The sequence below is a fragment of the Xiphophorus couchianus genome, chromosome 9 (assembly GCF_001444195.1).
Source record: "Xiphophorus couchianus chromosome 9, X_couchianus-1.0, whole genome shotgun sequence".
Lineage (NCBI taxonomy): Eukaryota > Metazoa > Chordata > Actinopteri > Cyprinodontiformes > Poeciliidae > Xiphophorus > Xiphophorus couchianus.
Genome location: NC_040236.1, coordinates 9624488 through 9638227, shown reverse-complemented (window position 1 = coordinate 9638227; position 13740 = coordinate 9624488). Strand labels below are relative to the sequence as shown.

The following is a 13740-nucleotide window of genomic DNA, read 5'->3' as shown; positions in this document are numbered from 1 at the left end:
TATAAGTAATTGAATTTCATGGAGGTAAACTAAATCTACTACAGAAATTTACATTTTTGGTCAACATTTAATAAAAACTAGTTTCTTCTTATTGTTTTCTATATTTTTTATGCAGAAACAAATGGTGCATATATATAATCAGTAAAAATTTCATATTTAGCTAAGTATCCTTCATGTCTCTTATGGCATTTCAGCAGTTTAGATATTAAAGACTATGTTGTTTTGTAGTCATGCAAGACTTGGATTCATAAGTGGATTCTTTTCTGGCAATTGTCCATACTCGGCTTCTTCAACCAAAATTGTTAGTTATATCTGAATGAAAAATAACAAATAGCAAACCTCCATACAATCAGTACTAACCATAAGTAACACATATTTGCAAAACAAGTTGCTGTGCATTTGCCAAAAATATTCACTTACAGTTCCAGATAGTCCTTTAAATCCATTCAACTTCCACAAAAATGTTATATTATTTTTTGGTATTTTAATGAAGCATCTCTTGGCTATGTCATACAAAAAATTATTTTATTGGTTTTAAGAGACAAAAAATGTCATGCACACATTTGAATTTATAGATTTTCTCTAATTCATTCAATTTTTGAAAGTAAATATACAGCATCATGCATATACCCCAACTAATATTTGGAAATTTGGAAAGTTGCAGAAAAAACACACACTTTTTCAGTCATCAACATTGTTCTGGTATAATTCTGGCTGAGTATTACTTTTCATCAGAAATAAAGCTCATTAAATTAACTGGTTTTCTTGCAGTGTCCTATAATTTTTCTACAGGGTTAAGGTTAGCGACCTTCCAGAAGATAATGTCAGCCTGCTTCATCCATCCAAACCAGTGTGAACGATGATGTGTTTTACATGGCAAAGTATTTGACGTGATCTTTAAATGAAAACTATATGGAATCTGTATGTTGCTAGCAATGAGAATCGTCCCTAATTATATCCATAACATCCCAGGATTTCTCTGATTTGCAATGAAAAGGCTTTGAAATGTTTTTGTAGCACACACAGATAAAGTGAAAACATCTGCATTTCTGTTCATCACAAACAAGTTGTTTGCGACTTACAACAGGACATTTTTTCCAAATTGAAGCTTCATATGGCCATCAACTGTACACATGACCAGTTTTCTTTTATCTTAAAGCAGTATTAACACTTTCCTGCACATGACACCTTGTGACCAAGTTCAATGATTCATCCTTGCGAGTTAATATCACACACACACAAGTCCAGTATTGATAAGAGTATCTGACGAACCCTGTATACAAATTCTGTACAGTATTAATAATTTTCTCCTCTATCTTGACTGTGTATAAATATTGCTTTATCATTATTTCAGTGGTTTTCCAGTTGCAGCTCAGGACAGGAGTTAGCATATTAGCAGAGACAGCGATCACAAGACTGAAGGTTCCACAAGTGTGTTAACTTGAATGAGCGAGTCTCATCGGAAATGTGGTTCACACCCCAACGGTTCAAAATCAGCCTTTTCTTCAGACAAAACAGATCTAATCCATCATTGTTTTGAAGGTTTGAGTGATGTGGATTCCTTCTTTCTTTCTTTCTTTTTTTCTTTCTTTCTTTCTTTCTTTCTTTCTTTCTTTCTTTCTTTCTGTAGCAGTCCACGTGTTTATTGTATTCTCTGTTGGCAAAATCAAAGCTATAAATTTATTTCTTAAGGCCCTAAGCTTGCTGCGCTTGTTCTTCTTTTTCATTTTAGCCATAAATGAGTACATATAGTGGAGTGAAAAAATATTTGCTTCTTTACAGATTTCCTCTGCTTTTGCTTGTTTTAATTTTAGATAACTTTGTTAATGTAAAATGCAATTTAAAAACAATTACATTTATTTAGTAAGGAGGAAAAAAGCTACTCAAAGCAAACTGCCTCTATATGTGAAACGCATTAAATAACTGAATAACCAAATATTTGGATTCAGTTTCACAAGATATAATGAGTTCTAACCCAGCTTTGTTGACCTGTAGAACTTGATGATTCCCATGAAGCTTGGAAAAAATGTGGCAAAATATTTGACAGAAATTGCCCTTTCTAAAACGTGTCCGATTTAACTGGGGTATAACTAGCATATTTTTAAAAAATAAAAAATAAAAAAATAGAACAAAATGATAACACATGGTGGCAGTAGAGGAATATTCTTGGATGCTATTTTTTTATAACAAAAACTCCTGATAGAAAGTATAACTTTCAAAATACTTTTTAGATTTTCATGTCACCATTGCAATATACACAATAAAATGTGACAATATTTTAAGTCTGTTTTGCCCATTCCTAACTCTAGGGCAGACAAAATATTTGCTGAAGGGATTATATTAAGTGCCTTGATTAAAGTATTCATACCTTTTGCTTCTTTTCTTTCTTTCTTTTTTTTTTTTTTTACATTTTGTTACATTATAAATAAGTATAAATATAGATATCAATATATTTTATTGGAGTTTTATGTAACACACTACCATAGAGTAGCTCATAATGTTCTGAAGTGGATGAAAAATGGCACGTTTTTGGAGTTTTAAAATTACTATTAAATAATTAAGTGAACTTTGAAGGTCAATAGAGGCACAATGTATTTTATTTAGGGTGAAGAGAGTCTGAAAACATGTCGAACCTCATGTCAGCAAACAAACCAAATGAATGCTGCCACTGCATATATCTGAAATACATTTTGAAAAGCTATAGTAAAAAAATCACTGGAAAAGTGATTTCCAGATTTATGTAATTCAGTGTAATTATGACCTACTACTATTCAAAATCTGTGCAGCGTTTTAAAGTCTATAAATTTAAGAATTTAAGAAAACAGGCAGCAACCTGGTGTGTACGTTTTGGTCTTGTGATCAATCGTTATTGCTCTCCGCATGTCTGATTAGTTTATGTTGGAGCTGTGACCTTTGCCTTCTAAAGCAGGTAAGTAGAGGATAATCAAAGAAACATACGCAATTTATCAATGATGTCCTTATTATTGCTCTCCTGGTGTCTGATTAGTTTATGTTGGAGCTGTGACCTTTGCCTTCTAAAGCAGGTAAGAAGAGGATAATCAAAGAAACATACGCAATTTATCAATGATGTCCTTATTCACCCCAGGTTATTGTCAATGTACTGAATAATAACAATTTAATGCAATTTAATATATCCAAATAACGAAGTTGCATCTTATTTTCTATAGATCGTGCTCAATATTTAAAACTCATTGTTCACATGTTAATTTTGTACTCTTCTTGTTGTACTGTAAGCCCTCACAGTAAAGTGCAATTATTGAGCAATTCTTGCTTTTATCTTAAATGAATCAATTATTACAATGATCAGGTCTGCTGATGGTCAAATATCGACCTCTCACTCAGCTCATGAGACTGCAAAAGGCAGCGGATTGTTGCTAGCGTGTCACGTGGATCTGTTTATGTCCTTAGTCTCTTCCGGGATTGGATGACTGACGGGACTTTCGTCCAATCAGAGGCTGAGGGTGGATCGCCGCAGGGGGCGGAAGTTGTTGCTCTCACATGAGAAGGGAAAAGAAGCTAACGGCGAGGATTAAACTGTAACGTTTATGGTCATACTCATCGAGCTCCTCGTCCAAACGGAATGTGTAGCATCTGTTGTCATCACTTTTGGGTTTGTTCCTTAACGCGATGCGCAGTAAAAGATTGTAATGCCGCAGACAGCTGGTAGTTTTTTGGAAAAGGCAAAGATACGTGCAGAAAAAGAGGTAAACACCCAGAAGGGGGCTAGCTGCTTGTGCTAGCCTTATGCTAAATTGCTCTGTTTTGGTCGTTGACATCAACAATTTAAGAGGGTAAACATTGATTCTTGCACAAGTACTGTCCTGATCATGTAATGCTTAGCGTTATTGTGATTGTATCAATTTCTTTGCACCGACACGCGTGTAATTATTAATGTCCGATTTAGTTTAATGGTAGTTTAGACTTATGGCCATGTTTTGTCATTTGCGGTTTCCCCTCTTGGCTTCTAGTAATCAGATCATGATCTCATCGTTACTTTGGAAAATGTGATCACGGTCACTTGATGTTCAATCATCATTTGACCCTTGTTGTCCTCACTTCCCTATTATAGAGCCTTTGTTATGCAGGAGATATAGGGAATGCCAATCAACTGTACGACAATCAAGCAGTTGAATATCAGCAGCAGACTCGATAATCATAACATATGTACTAAACATAAGTGAAATTATTTTGCATGTGTGTCTTTGACATATAATTATAAGAAGGTAGAGTTCAGGCTAGGAGTAATAAGAAATCATTAGAATTGTAATAGTATTTTAAATGGTTGGCGTTAGTTTTTCCAATAAGAAAAAGAAAAGCCACATTCAGGAAATAAAACATGTCTTTTTGCATATGATGTTTTCATCCAGGAAAGCTTGCTAAAGTTGGTACTGCTAGCATTCTCTCTCTGCTTTTTATGTGACTCTTTAACAGTTTGGTTTGCAGCATGTTTTTTTTACTTTTGTGGTTAGTTATATATAGATAAAACTTACAGAAAATATATTATTCACATTTATGGATGTTGTGCTAACCTTGGAATGCCAACATTTTTAATACCTACTATTGCAGCTGCACCGTTAGCTAGCGCTGCTTTCAGACATCCAAGCTCCCATTAAGCAGGTCACCTGACACAGACAGACAGGAAGCTGCAGCAGCCAACACCGTCTCACTCTACTTACACAAATATCCCTGTATTTTCTATCTTTTTCAGGTGTGACGACCACAGCTGACATCAGGGAGCCCTGCTGCTGGCCAGTCTGCATGGCCATTTGAGTATATGTGCTTCTGGTTTTGTATGTTAATGAGCGAGTGGCATAGAAGCTGGGGATTGTAAGGTGATGCCAAAATGCTGCTGTCTCTGGGAATGCTGATGCTCTCTGCCACCCAGGTTTACACCATCTTCACCGTCCAGCTTTTCGCCTTCCTCAACCTGCTGCCAGTGGAGGCCGACATCACTGCTGTAAGGAATACAAGATACAAAAAAAACACACAAATTGACATTATTTTTGATCAGATTAGAATAGCTAATTTATTGTTGTGTTTTAGGACTTTGAGCAGTCATTGTGCTGCAGTTGTGTTTAAATACTGAATTTATTTTTGCTTTATTTCAGTACTCCTTTGATAACAAAACCGAAACCTTCGACGACATGCCTGCTCGGTTCGGCTACCGGCTCCCCAGCGATGGACTTAAGGTGAGTGTTTGAGGATCAGCTGTTGTTCTTATCAGTTCTGAGTTTCGGGGATCCCCTGCAGACTGGAAACATATTTAATATTTTTATTTACCATTTATAAAATTAGGAACATTGACTAAATCTGCCCAGACTAAACTCCTTTAATCAATGATTTAATGGATGCAGATAAAATAAATAAATAAGTTGATCTTTTTAAACTGATCTGTATTCAGGTAATATTCTTTGTCTTTGATTCACCACATCAAAACTCAGGTTTTGGTCCAAGTCAGTTATTGTTGTGATTTTTGAGTATCAGACAGAATAAATGCACACACATTCAAAATCACAAAAGGATAATTTCACAGTTTTTAAAAAATTTTTATTTTTATGTCTTCCTGAACTGGACCTTTATGTTCTTAAACAGGGTTTTTAGCCACAAAAGTGTCAGATAAATAACTATTCATAAGTCATGATTTTACAAGTACAAGTATGCTGATCCATTTTTTAAGGTGCCTCAAAAGCCATAAAGTAACTCTTTACCACGCATACAAACTAGATACATAATTCAGTGTTGTATTGTTTCGTGATTTGTGGAAGCTGTAGATAAAAATCTGACAAAGTTAGTTTTACGTTTAAAAATACAGAATGTTACCAAAACAGTCAAAACTATTTAATTTCAATGTGTTGTTGTTCAGTTGTTTTTGTTGTTTGGATCTCTTTGTATCCCATAATTAGCAGCCCTCACAGAAGTTGATCCACAAAGCTCCCAAACAGAGGGGGTGATTCATGTCTGCTATCTAAGCTGGCCATTTTAGTGATTCCCACAGGCAAGAACTTGTTGATGTTGCACAAAAAGGCTTTTCATTCAAATAGACAAGTTAATGGAGAAATATGTAATGCCTTGTTTTGTGTTTGTTGGGTGTTTGGACAATCACAGTTTGTAACACTAACAAATTAGTGTGTGCAATGTTTATCATCATTATGTGTGTTGTAAACTATAATCTTAGCAATGACACCAAGGTATGATTTTAAATTTGAAAGTCTTGCGTTGTCACTTTTTTTTTTTCCAAGTATACAGTTTCATTGGATTCATTACCTGTGAAGTGGAGAAAAATATTTATGATCAGATGGATAATTGTAAATGCAGATGCACTCATAGGGATTTTGTGGCTGATATTTTGATCTGCAGTTTTTGTAAAGCTTTAATCTGTCTATTCCAAGAATTAAAGGTATAAAATAAGGGAAGATTAAAACAAAAGTCTGTCTATACTAGAGAGCAGTCGTAAAACTGTTTTTTTAATTTTATTTTTGTATTTTAAAACAAAATCAAAATAATTTGCTGATGGATTTTACAAACTTTCTTTAGCATTTGATAGTAAGGACCGGTGAGGTTATCACATCTAGCATAAAAAAGAAAAAGCAGTCTCTGGGTGCATCCCCTTTAAAATAAATATAATTATATATATATTGAGATCTGTAAGGGCCGTCCACATTTGCAATTTTAACATGCTTCAAACAGAGGTAGGAACCATAAAAAAGATCAACTTTGCTGCATTTCACTTAGCCTTCCTGGAAGCTTTCTCTCGCTTTCTTGTAGCCTGAAGGAACATGTCTGAACATAAAAAAAACAATTTCATTTTAAACAGCTTTTCACATCTTTTCTTCTTCTGACCTAATTTTTAACACCTAACTGGTATCAACCATATCTAATTTTCTCCCCAGTAACAGCTTACACTCTGTAAAATGTTGTCAGTACAGACTGGCAGCTCTTAAGAAGAAATATTATAAATAATATAAAAGTCATCTGTTCCCAGTCAACAGCTCATTTCTCTCTGTGTTTTCAATTATAAATAGATTGAACATCTGAAGAAGCCTAAGCGAGTTAACACCTTTATCTAAAGTGCATGACATAACCATCCTGTTACCAGGTTTTCTTTCTCAGATCAAAAATACTCATGGATATTTTTTTTTTACTTTAATCAGTTTGAAAGTGACTCACATCAACCCAGAAAAACAAAAAGGATTATCATTCAGTCAATGCAGTTTGTTTATGTGTGGGAGAATATTAGTATTGCGTAACAACAGGATTACTCTCTCTGTTTTCCGTTTTAAATTATTTCTAATCTCTGTGTTTCATCGATCTCCTTTCTTTACCTCTGGCCTCATGTTGCTGTTCAGAGGGACAAAAAGCTTCAACGTCACACATACTCGCTGCTCAGGTGTCTGAGGGTTTCCAAAATTACTCCCTTCACTTGCTGCCTATATTTGTCTCTGTCTGGTTGCGTTTGGCAGCAGGCTGTCACAGTCTGTGATTTTTACAGCTGCACGGAATAACATTTTGTTGTCCAATGTAGCCCAGAAATCAACTTCGAGAAGGAAAGTTTTTGGTTTTTTTTCTGATCATGGAGGACATTTGCCTAGAGTCGTAAAATCTGTGTTTTCATATTGGTTCATCCCTTAAAAAATGCTCATGTTTTTGACATGTTTAGGAAAAGTTAGGTTTCAAACTTCTGGTTTAGGGTGATTTGCAGTATTAGTTTCCCCTACATGTGACGTACTATTGTCCTCCAGTTATGCATTACTTTGTCTGTTGCTCTATTATATTAGATCCCAGCAAAAAGCAAAGGATTTGTGTTTGTAATATGACAAGATCTGAAAAATCTCCCAAGAGCTGTGAATCATTTTTTAAAGCTGCGTATTGGATAATTACTTTCTTTACTAAGAACTGCTAAAAGTTTATTGTAATATAATACTGTAAGTTTACAGTTGTTTTAATCTCCAGAGAAACATTTGGCATCACAAGACGACACGAGCCTGTTTATTTCCTGATGATTCCCCACAGGGAAGACGGCTGCATACAGAGCCCTTCCTGTTTCCAGTTGCACAACTCTGTGTTTACAGTCAGCACAGCCTCTGCTCCAGACAGCTCTAGGCCTGTGCTGCTCACCAAATGTATTCGCCAGATCAAACCGTTTTATTGGTAACTTTAATTCTGTTAATTATGCCAGGTGGCATAATTAAGTTTAGATGCAAAACGTTTTTTTATGAAGTAATTGTTTCACGTTTTTCTAGAAATAATTTCATTAAAGCTGAAAACTTTCTAGAGTACCATAGACAATGCTCTGCGATTTTAGAGGTGGTGAGTTGATTTTGTAGCAAAAATTTCCTTGAGAAACATCGGATTTGTTTAAGTTCCCAATTTCTATGGGTGTTCTAGATAAGGCTCGGCGTAAAAGCAAACATGAAGGTCTCGTTCACCTGGAAAAATCAAGCTAGTCGCTTGATTTGAGGTGTTTTTATATTAGACAGTGCCTATAAAATCACAGTTTATAAATAATCCTGATCCTCTTGAAGCAGAACTATGTTTAATTTGGTCTTTTTTGTTTCCGTTCTATTAATTTGCTTTCTGTCAGTTCTGAAAACGGTTGACTGTCTGACAGGTTTCTTTTTAAAAGCTTGTGTCATTAGCAACACTGATTTATTAAAAACATTGTTACTAACAGGTAGGAAAAACATTGTGAAATAAACCAAAATAAATGTTTAATACAATATTTTTAACCCAAAAGTCAGATTTCTCTCTGAATGTTTTTCTACAAGTTGTAAATATGGAAGGGGACAGAGAAATCAAACCGCATCTGTTACTATTATTTCTCAGTGATTCTCAGTAGCTTTTTTTAGTAAATGCTTTTAAGGTTTGTTTCACTTGATCTACATGAAAGAATTAAATAGTTTTGATCTTAGACCTTTGTTTTCATGCAGACTAAAAACAGCACTATGCTTTTCACACAGAGTCCAGAGTGTCAGACAAATTGACAGACAAAAGACTCAATATGGTGACAGTACAAACAGAAAAGCTTTGTGCAAACAATGAGGCAAACTGTTGACTTGCTGTTTAGCTTCAAATGGTCCAGGTTTTTTTTTTTTACTCGGTCTACTTCTATATTACCAATTCACACTTTTTTTTACTCTGGGGAAATTTTTTCTCACCTTTTTTTGCAGAATTAATTTTATTCTATCAATTTGGAGCACAAAGAGCTTGTTTAAGGTCATTACACACCATCTCATTTAAATGTAATTCCAGTCTTTGACTAGACCACTTTAAAACCTTTATTGTGTTTATTTTTTAAACCACTTATGCTTAACTTGTTGCCATGCTTTGGTGTCTGATGCATAGCTAAAGCATGCTTGAGCACAAATGGCTAGACTTTGTCATTCAAGATTTTCTGCTAGGAGGCAGATTTTAGGGCTCTGATATTTATACCAAGTCGTCCAGGTCCTGAAGTAGTCCCAGATCATCACACTGCCACCACCCTGTTTCAGTGTCATTGTGACATTTCTAAAATGCTGTTAGTTTTAAGCCAGATGTAGCCACACTTTAAACATTTGTGTATGGCAAAACTCAAACTAAAACAGATAAAATCTGTGAGGTGGAAAATACTTTTTCACTACACTGCAATTCCGGCAGCCAGTTCTGCTCACGCACTAATGGCATTTCTTGCTCAATTATATTTAAATTGAGGCGTGAAATCTCAAAAAGCCCTGAGGTCATCCTGGGTTTTCTGTAGCTTCCTGCTCAAGTGTGCAAATAAGTGAATTCATTTCAATTCCAGGAGAAATGTCAAATGTTCAAACCGTGAAAGCACTTAAACAGTTTAGTCAGTAGCGAGTCATTATTGCCGTTCTGCGCCTTCAGCAGTCACGTGTCTCTTTTTCTTGTTCTGGCAAAAGCACAGAAATGACCTGATCACCTCTACTCACTTAAGCAAGCTTTGTACTCCAGCTGAACTGGTTGTTGCAGAAAAGTTTCTCTAGCCTGGAAATTTCTCCCTTTCATGCTTTTGCCGGGAGATGTTTCTGACACATCAGCTGCAAGCCGCGATTAACCAGGTGTTGGACAGAAAGCGGGGCATTGTTTTTTCAAGTTCTTCTGTTCTGCTTTTTGTCAGTTTGCAACCTTTACATCTGCAACCTTTACAACCAAACACACTTTTGCACTAAGTCCAGCTAAATATAACTCACTCACTCCAACATGGGATTTTAATATTTGTGGAAAATGCTAAAAACACACTTGTAGTATCATTCTGTCATGATTAAATAAAGTTACATATGGCATAATAACAAATGCTAAAACCTGCATTTGTTATTATACCATATGATATAAAAGCATTAGTTGGCTCTTGCTTTTATCCAAGGTTATCGAGAGCCAGTGAAAGGCCCGTGTTTCCAGTTTATATGAATGTCTTCCACGAGAGAAAATTAGAAAAGTTATAATTGTCTGGATCTCTGGATTGCTTGTGTAATCCCAGTAATTTATTAGTATAAGTGTTTTAGCTGAAGAAAACATGGCGGACATTAGTGCCAGGGTCAGCTGCCATTATAGATTATAGACCTGCACATTTGGAAACCAGCACAGATGAACCAGTTCCTATTTTTGTGGGTCTCACTAACTGCTGGGGCATCTGGAGGGAAATTCTTAGTTCTCTGCACCAACATGCCAGGTATACTTTCTACTAGGGCATAGGTCAGCTTATAGCCAAAGAAGCATTTTTTTTTTTTTACCATTTTGTACTTTTTTTTTTTAAAGTGAAACCTTTTGTCCCAGCTGGTGATTTCCAGTCATTTTCCATAAGGTTCAGATTTCACTGTAAGGAAATGTGGTGATGTGATGCTAACAGATACTATACTAAATTGTCTCTAGAGAAGGTTTTTTGTGAATCTCGGAATCTGTGTGCGCTAACCAAAGCAGGAGGGAAGTGTTTAGTTTTGTTCCTGTTTTAAACAATTTTGCTAGAAGTTACAAAATCAAACACTTCGCTTCTGTGGTTTGACTAAGTGGCTCATGCAGTGAATGTGGGGGATCAGTCCTGGCCCGATCAAGTGATCAAGTCTTATTTATGGTTTCGCTGGGTTTTTCTACCTACTTTAGGGGATTTCCAGAAAAATGTCCTCATTCTCCATCCATGTTTTCTCAGCAGACTATAACCCAGACACAACATGATTCAGATTACGTTCATTCACTTCCTCCCACCTATAAAGGTATTCAGTAAGAGGGCTTGTGGTCCGTGAAGCATCCTGGTCATGTAGACACTGTGCAGTCATATAATTATTGTTGTTGGCTAAGTGCACGGTCTGTACGAGCGTCTAAAGATGAGCTCTGCAACTCTGTGTGCATGCAGTCTGCTATGGATCCCAACATCAACTAATCTGAGCCTGAGGTCGCTCGAGCTCTTAACCTGCTCTCAGGAAGCCTCGGTCAGTCCTCCAGCAATCTAACCAAATCTATTGATTTTAGTCTTCCAACTAGCAGCAAAGCTTCAAACAAGCCTGATAGGGTGCATCGCTCTGACAGGATTAAATGTAATCCCTGTGAAATCATTTGGAAGAAATCCTCCCCTCCTCTCACTCGCCTGTGGAGCGACGGAACAACATGAAATCCCCTCTGTTTGTCAGCTCTGTGGGTATAAAGCATTCATATCACATAAATCGTTTTACATTTTGTCACATTGCAACTGCAGAATGACTTAGAAATAATATATATATATATATTAGCATTCATTAAGATTCAGCTCCCTTTACTGTCTCTAAACAATAAAGTCCAGTGCAGCCAGTTTTCTAAGTTTCCTCTTTAGAGTTGATACATTTTAAAAAATGAACAAATATGAACAGAAACCAAACACATACCCACAGGAATGGTCTAGATATGAAATGATTAATCGGATTAATTATAATGACTCGATTATTGAAATGATGGTCAACTAATTTAGTAATCGATTAACTGGACTCAAAAAAAGGGTCTGAAAGGACAACACACTCATGTTTGAGTTTCATTTTCTTTTTTAAAAAATGAATGGGATTTTTTTTATTTGCATCATGCAATGTATTTTGTATTGCACGATGCAGTGGTTAAATAACTTTGTTTATATGATTAATTATCAGGATAATTGATCAAATAAAATAAACGTTAGTTGCAGCTCTACACAGGTCAGGCAGAAAGTTACGTAAAAGTTTATAACAGGACTAGGATATAAAACAACATAACTGCAAACCAAGCAAGACATGGCCGTCTACCTAAATGGACGGACCTTGTACGCGAGAAGAGCATCAATCAGAGAAGCAGCTAGAGGCCCACGGTGACTCTGGAGGAGCTGCAGAGATTCGAGGTTCAGGAGGGAGAATCTGGTGACAGGACATCTATTAGTGATGCACAAAACGACTCTGGCATCGGCAGAAGAGTGACAGTCCTGCTGTAATTGTTATTTTGGCTTAACTTTAATTGGACCAGACCCAGACGACTTTATTTTTTTAATATATTAGCAATTATCTTTTTTATGTAGTGGAACTTTGGCTACATTTTAAAACAGAATGAGTTATCACAGAATTCAAGTTTGTGTTTAAATGTTTATCTACAGAATGGTGTTAACCTTAAAAAACAGTTTCTTGTATTTATCTATTTATTTTTCGTTGCAGCTGATAGCAGTGAGACGATTGGCTCCTCAGTTCTTGTCTCTCCAGATCTTACAGGCAGCACAATTACAGTTAATAACCCTTAAAGATCGGATTCATGACTCGATCACAGCAGAACATGTAGAAATTTGATCTCAGATAAGAACATTTTCAAACTGCGGCTGAACGTTTCATTCTCAAATAGTTATGCTTTTCTTTTCTGCCTTTTAGACATGGATAGATTAATGATTCATCTCTTGGACACGGTGCTGTCACGAGTCACGCATTTGTCACTTATCTGCTCCTTAAACTCTGGCCTTCTCAGATACATTGATTTGTTCATTAGAAGCTGCAGTAGAAAGCTTACTTCATGAGCTTCATGAGTATTTCTAGAGTTAAGTAATTCTGTATGGCTCTAATTACCTCGTTAGGCTTAATGTGCCATGCTTATCCCAGTGTTTGTCTAAAGTTAATATCTTTACTGAATAAGAAGAAGAAACTTCCTCCCAGTCTGTTTCCAGGATGGCTCCTCCTTCCCCTTTAGCTTCCTGTCTCTCAGCCTGATGCTGTCTCTGCATCCTGCGGTGTTTGCATGTGCATCTCAGTATTTATTTTCCCTCAACAGAGGGCACTCTTGCTTTTGGTTTGTTTGGAATAGGAATGTAAGGCAGTGGCACAGTGACATCATTTAGCAGCGGCTGCACTGGAGGCACCCAGAGGTGATGTTGTTGTAGGCACTGGGTGATTCCTCACATTCCTTCTTCTCCATTTCCTGCAGAATGTAGTCTCTATATCTCAAGTTTTGCTCAAGTTAAACCACAGCGACACGGTGCAGATTTTGTCCTCCTGCTGGGTTACAGACAGCTGTGCGAATGCGATGCATCACTTTGGTCATTATTCAATTGCTGCTAGTACTATGTCAGTGTGGCATCCAGCCAGATGTGCTCAGAGGAAATGGGTTTGCTGCAAGCTGACGCGGGCCTTATGTGTGTGAGAGAAAGAGTTGACTCCTCAGTTTGTTGTGGCAGGTTTGAAAGCCCCAGCTTTCTAAGAGAGAGGGAGACGCAGAGTCCCACTGTGATCCACACTTCCTGTCCTCCTCTGGTGT

At 36.4% G+C, this 13740-nt stretch overlaps 1 protein-coding gene across 1 annotated transcript in view; it reads left to right on the top strand.

Annotated features, from left to right (window-relative positions):
• Positions 1-3500: 3500 nt before the first annotated feature.
• rnf13 (ring finger protein 13) overlaps positions 3501-13740 on the top strand; it is a 35660-nt gene continuing 25420 nt past the window's right edge. The window contains exons 1-3 of the mRNA XM_028027918.1: positions 3501-3725; positions 4730-4978; positions 5130-5210. Coding sequence (XP_027883719.1) covers positions 4865-4978; positions 5130-5210 — 195 coding nt within the window. The 5' untranslated portion in view covers positions 3501-3725; positions 4730-4864. The remainder of the gene's footprint in view (positions 3726-4729; positions 4979-5129; positions 5211-13740) is intronic.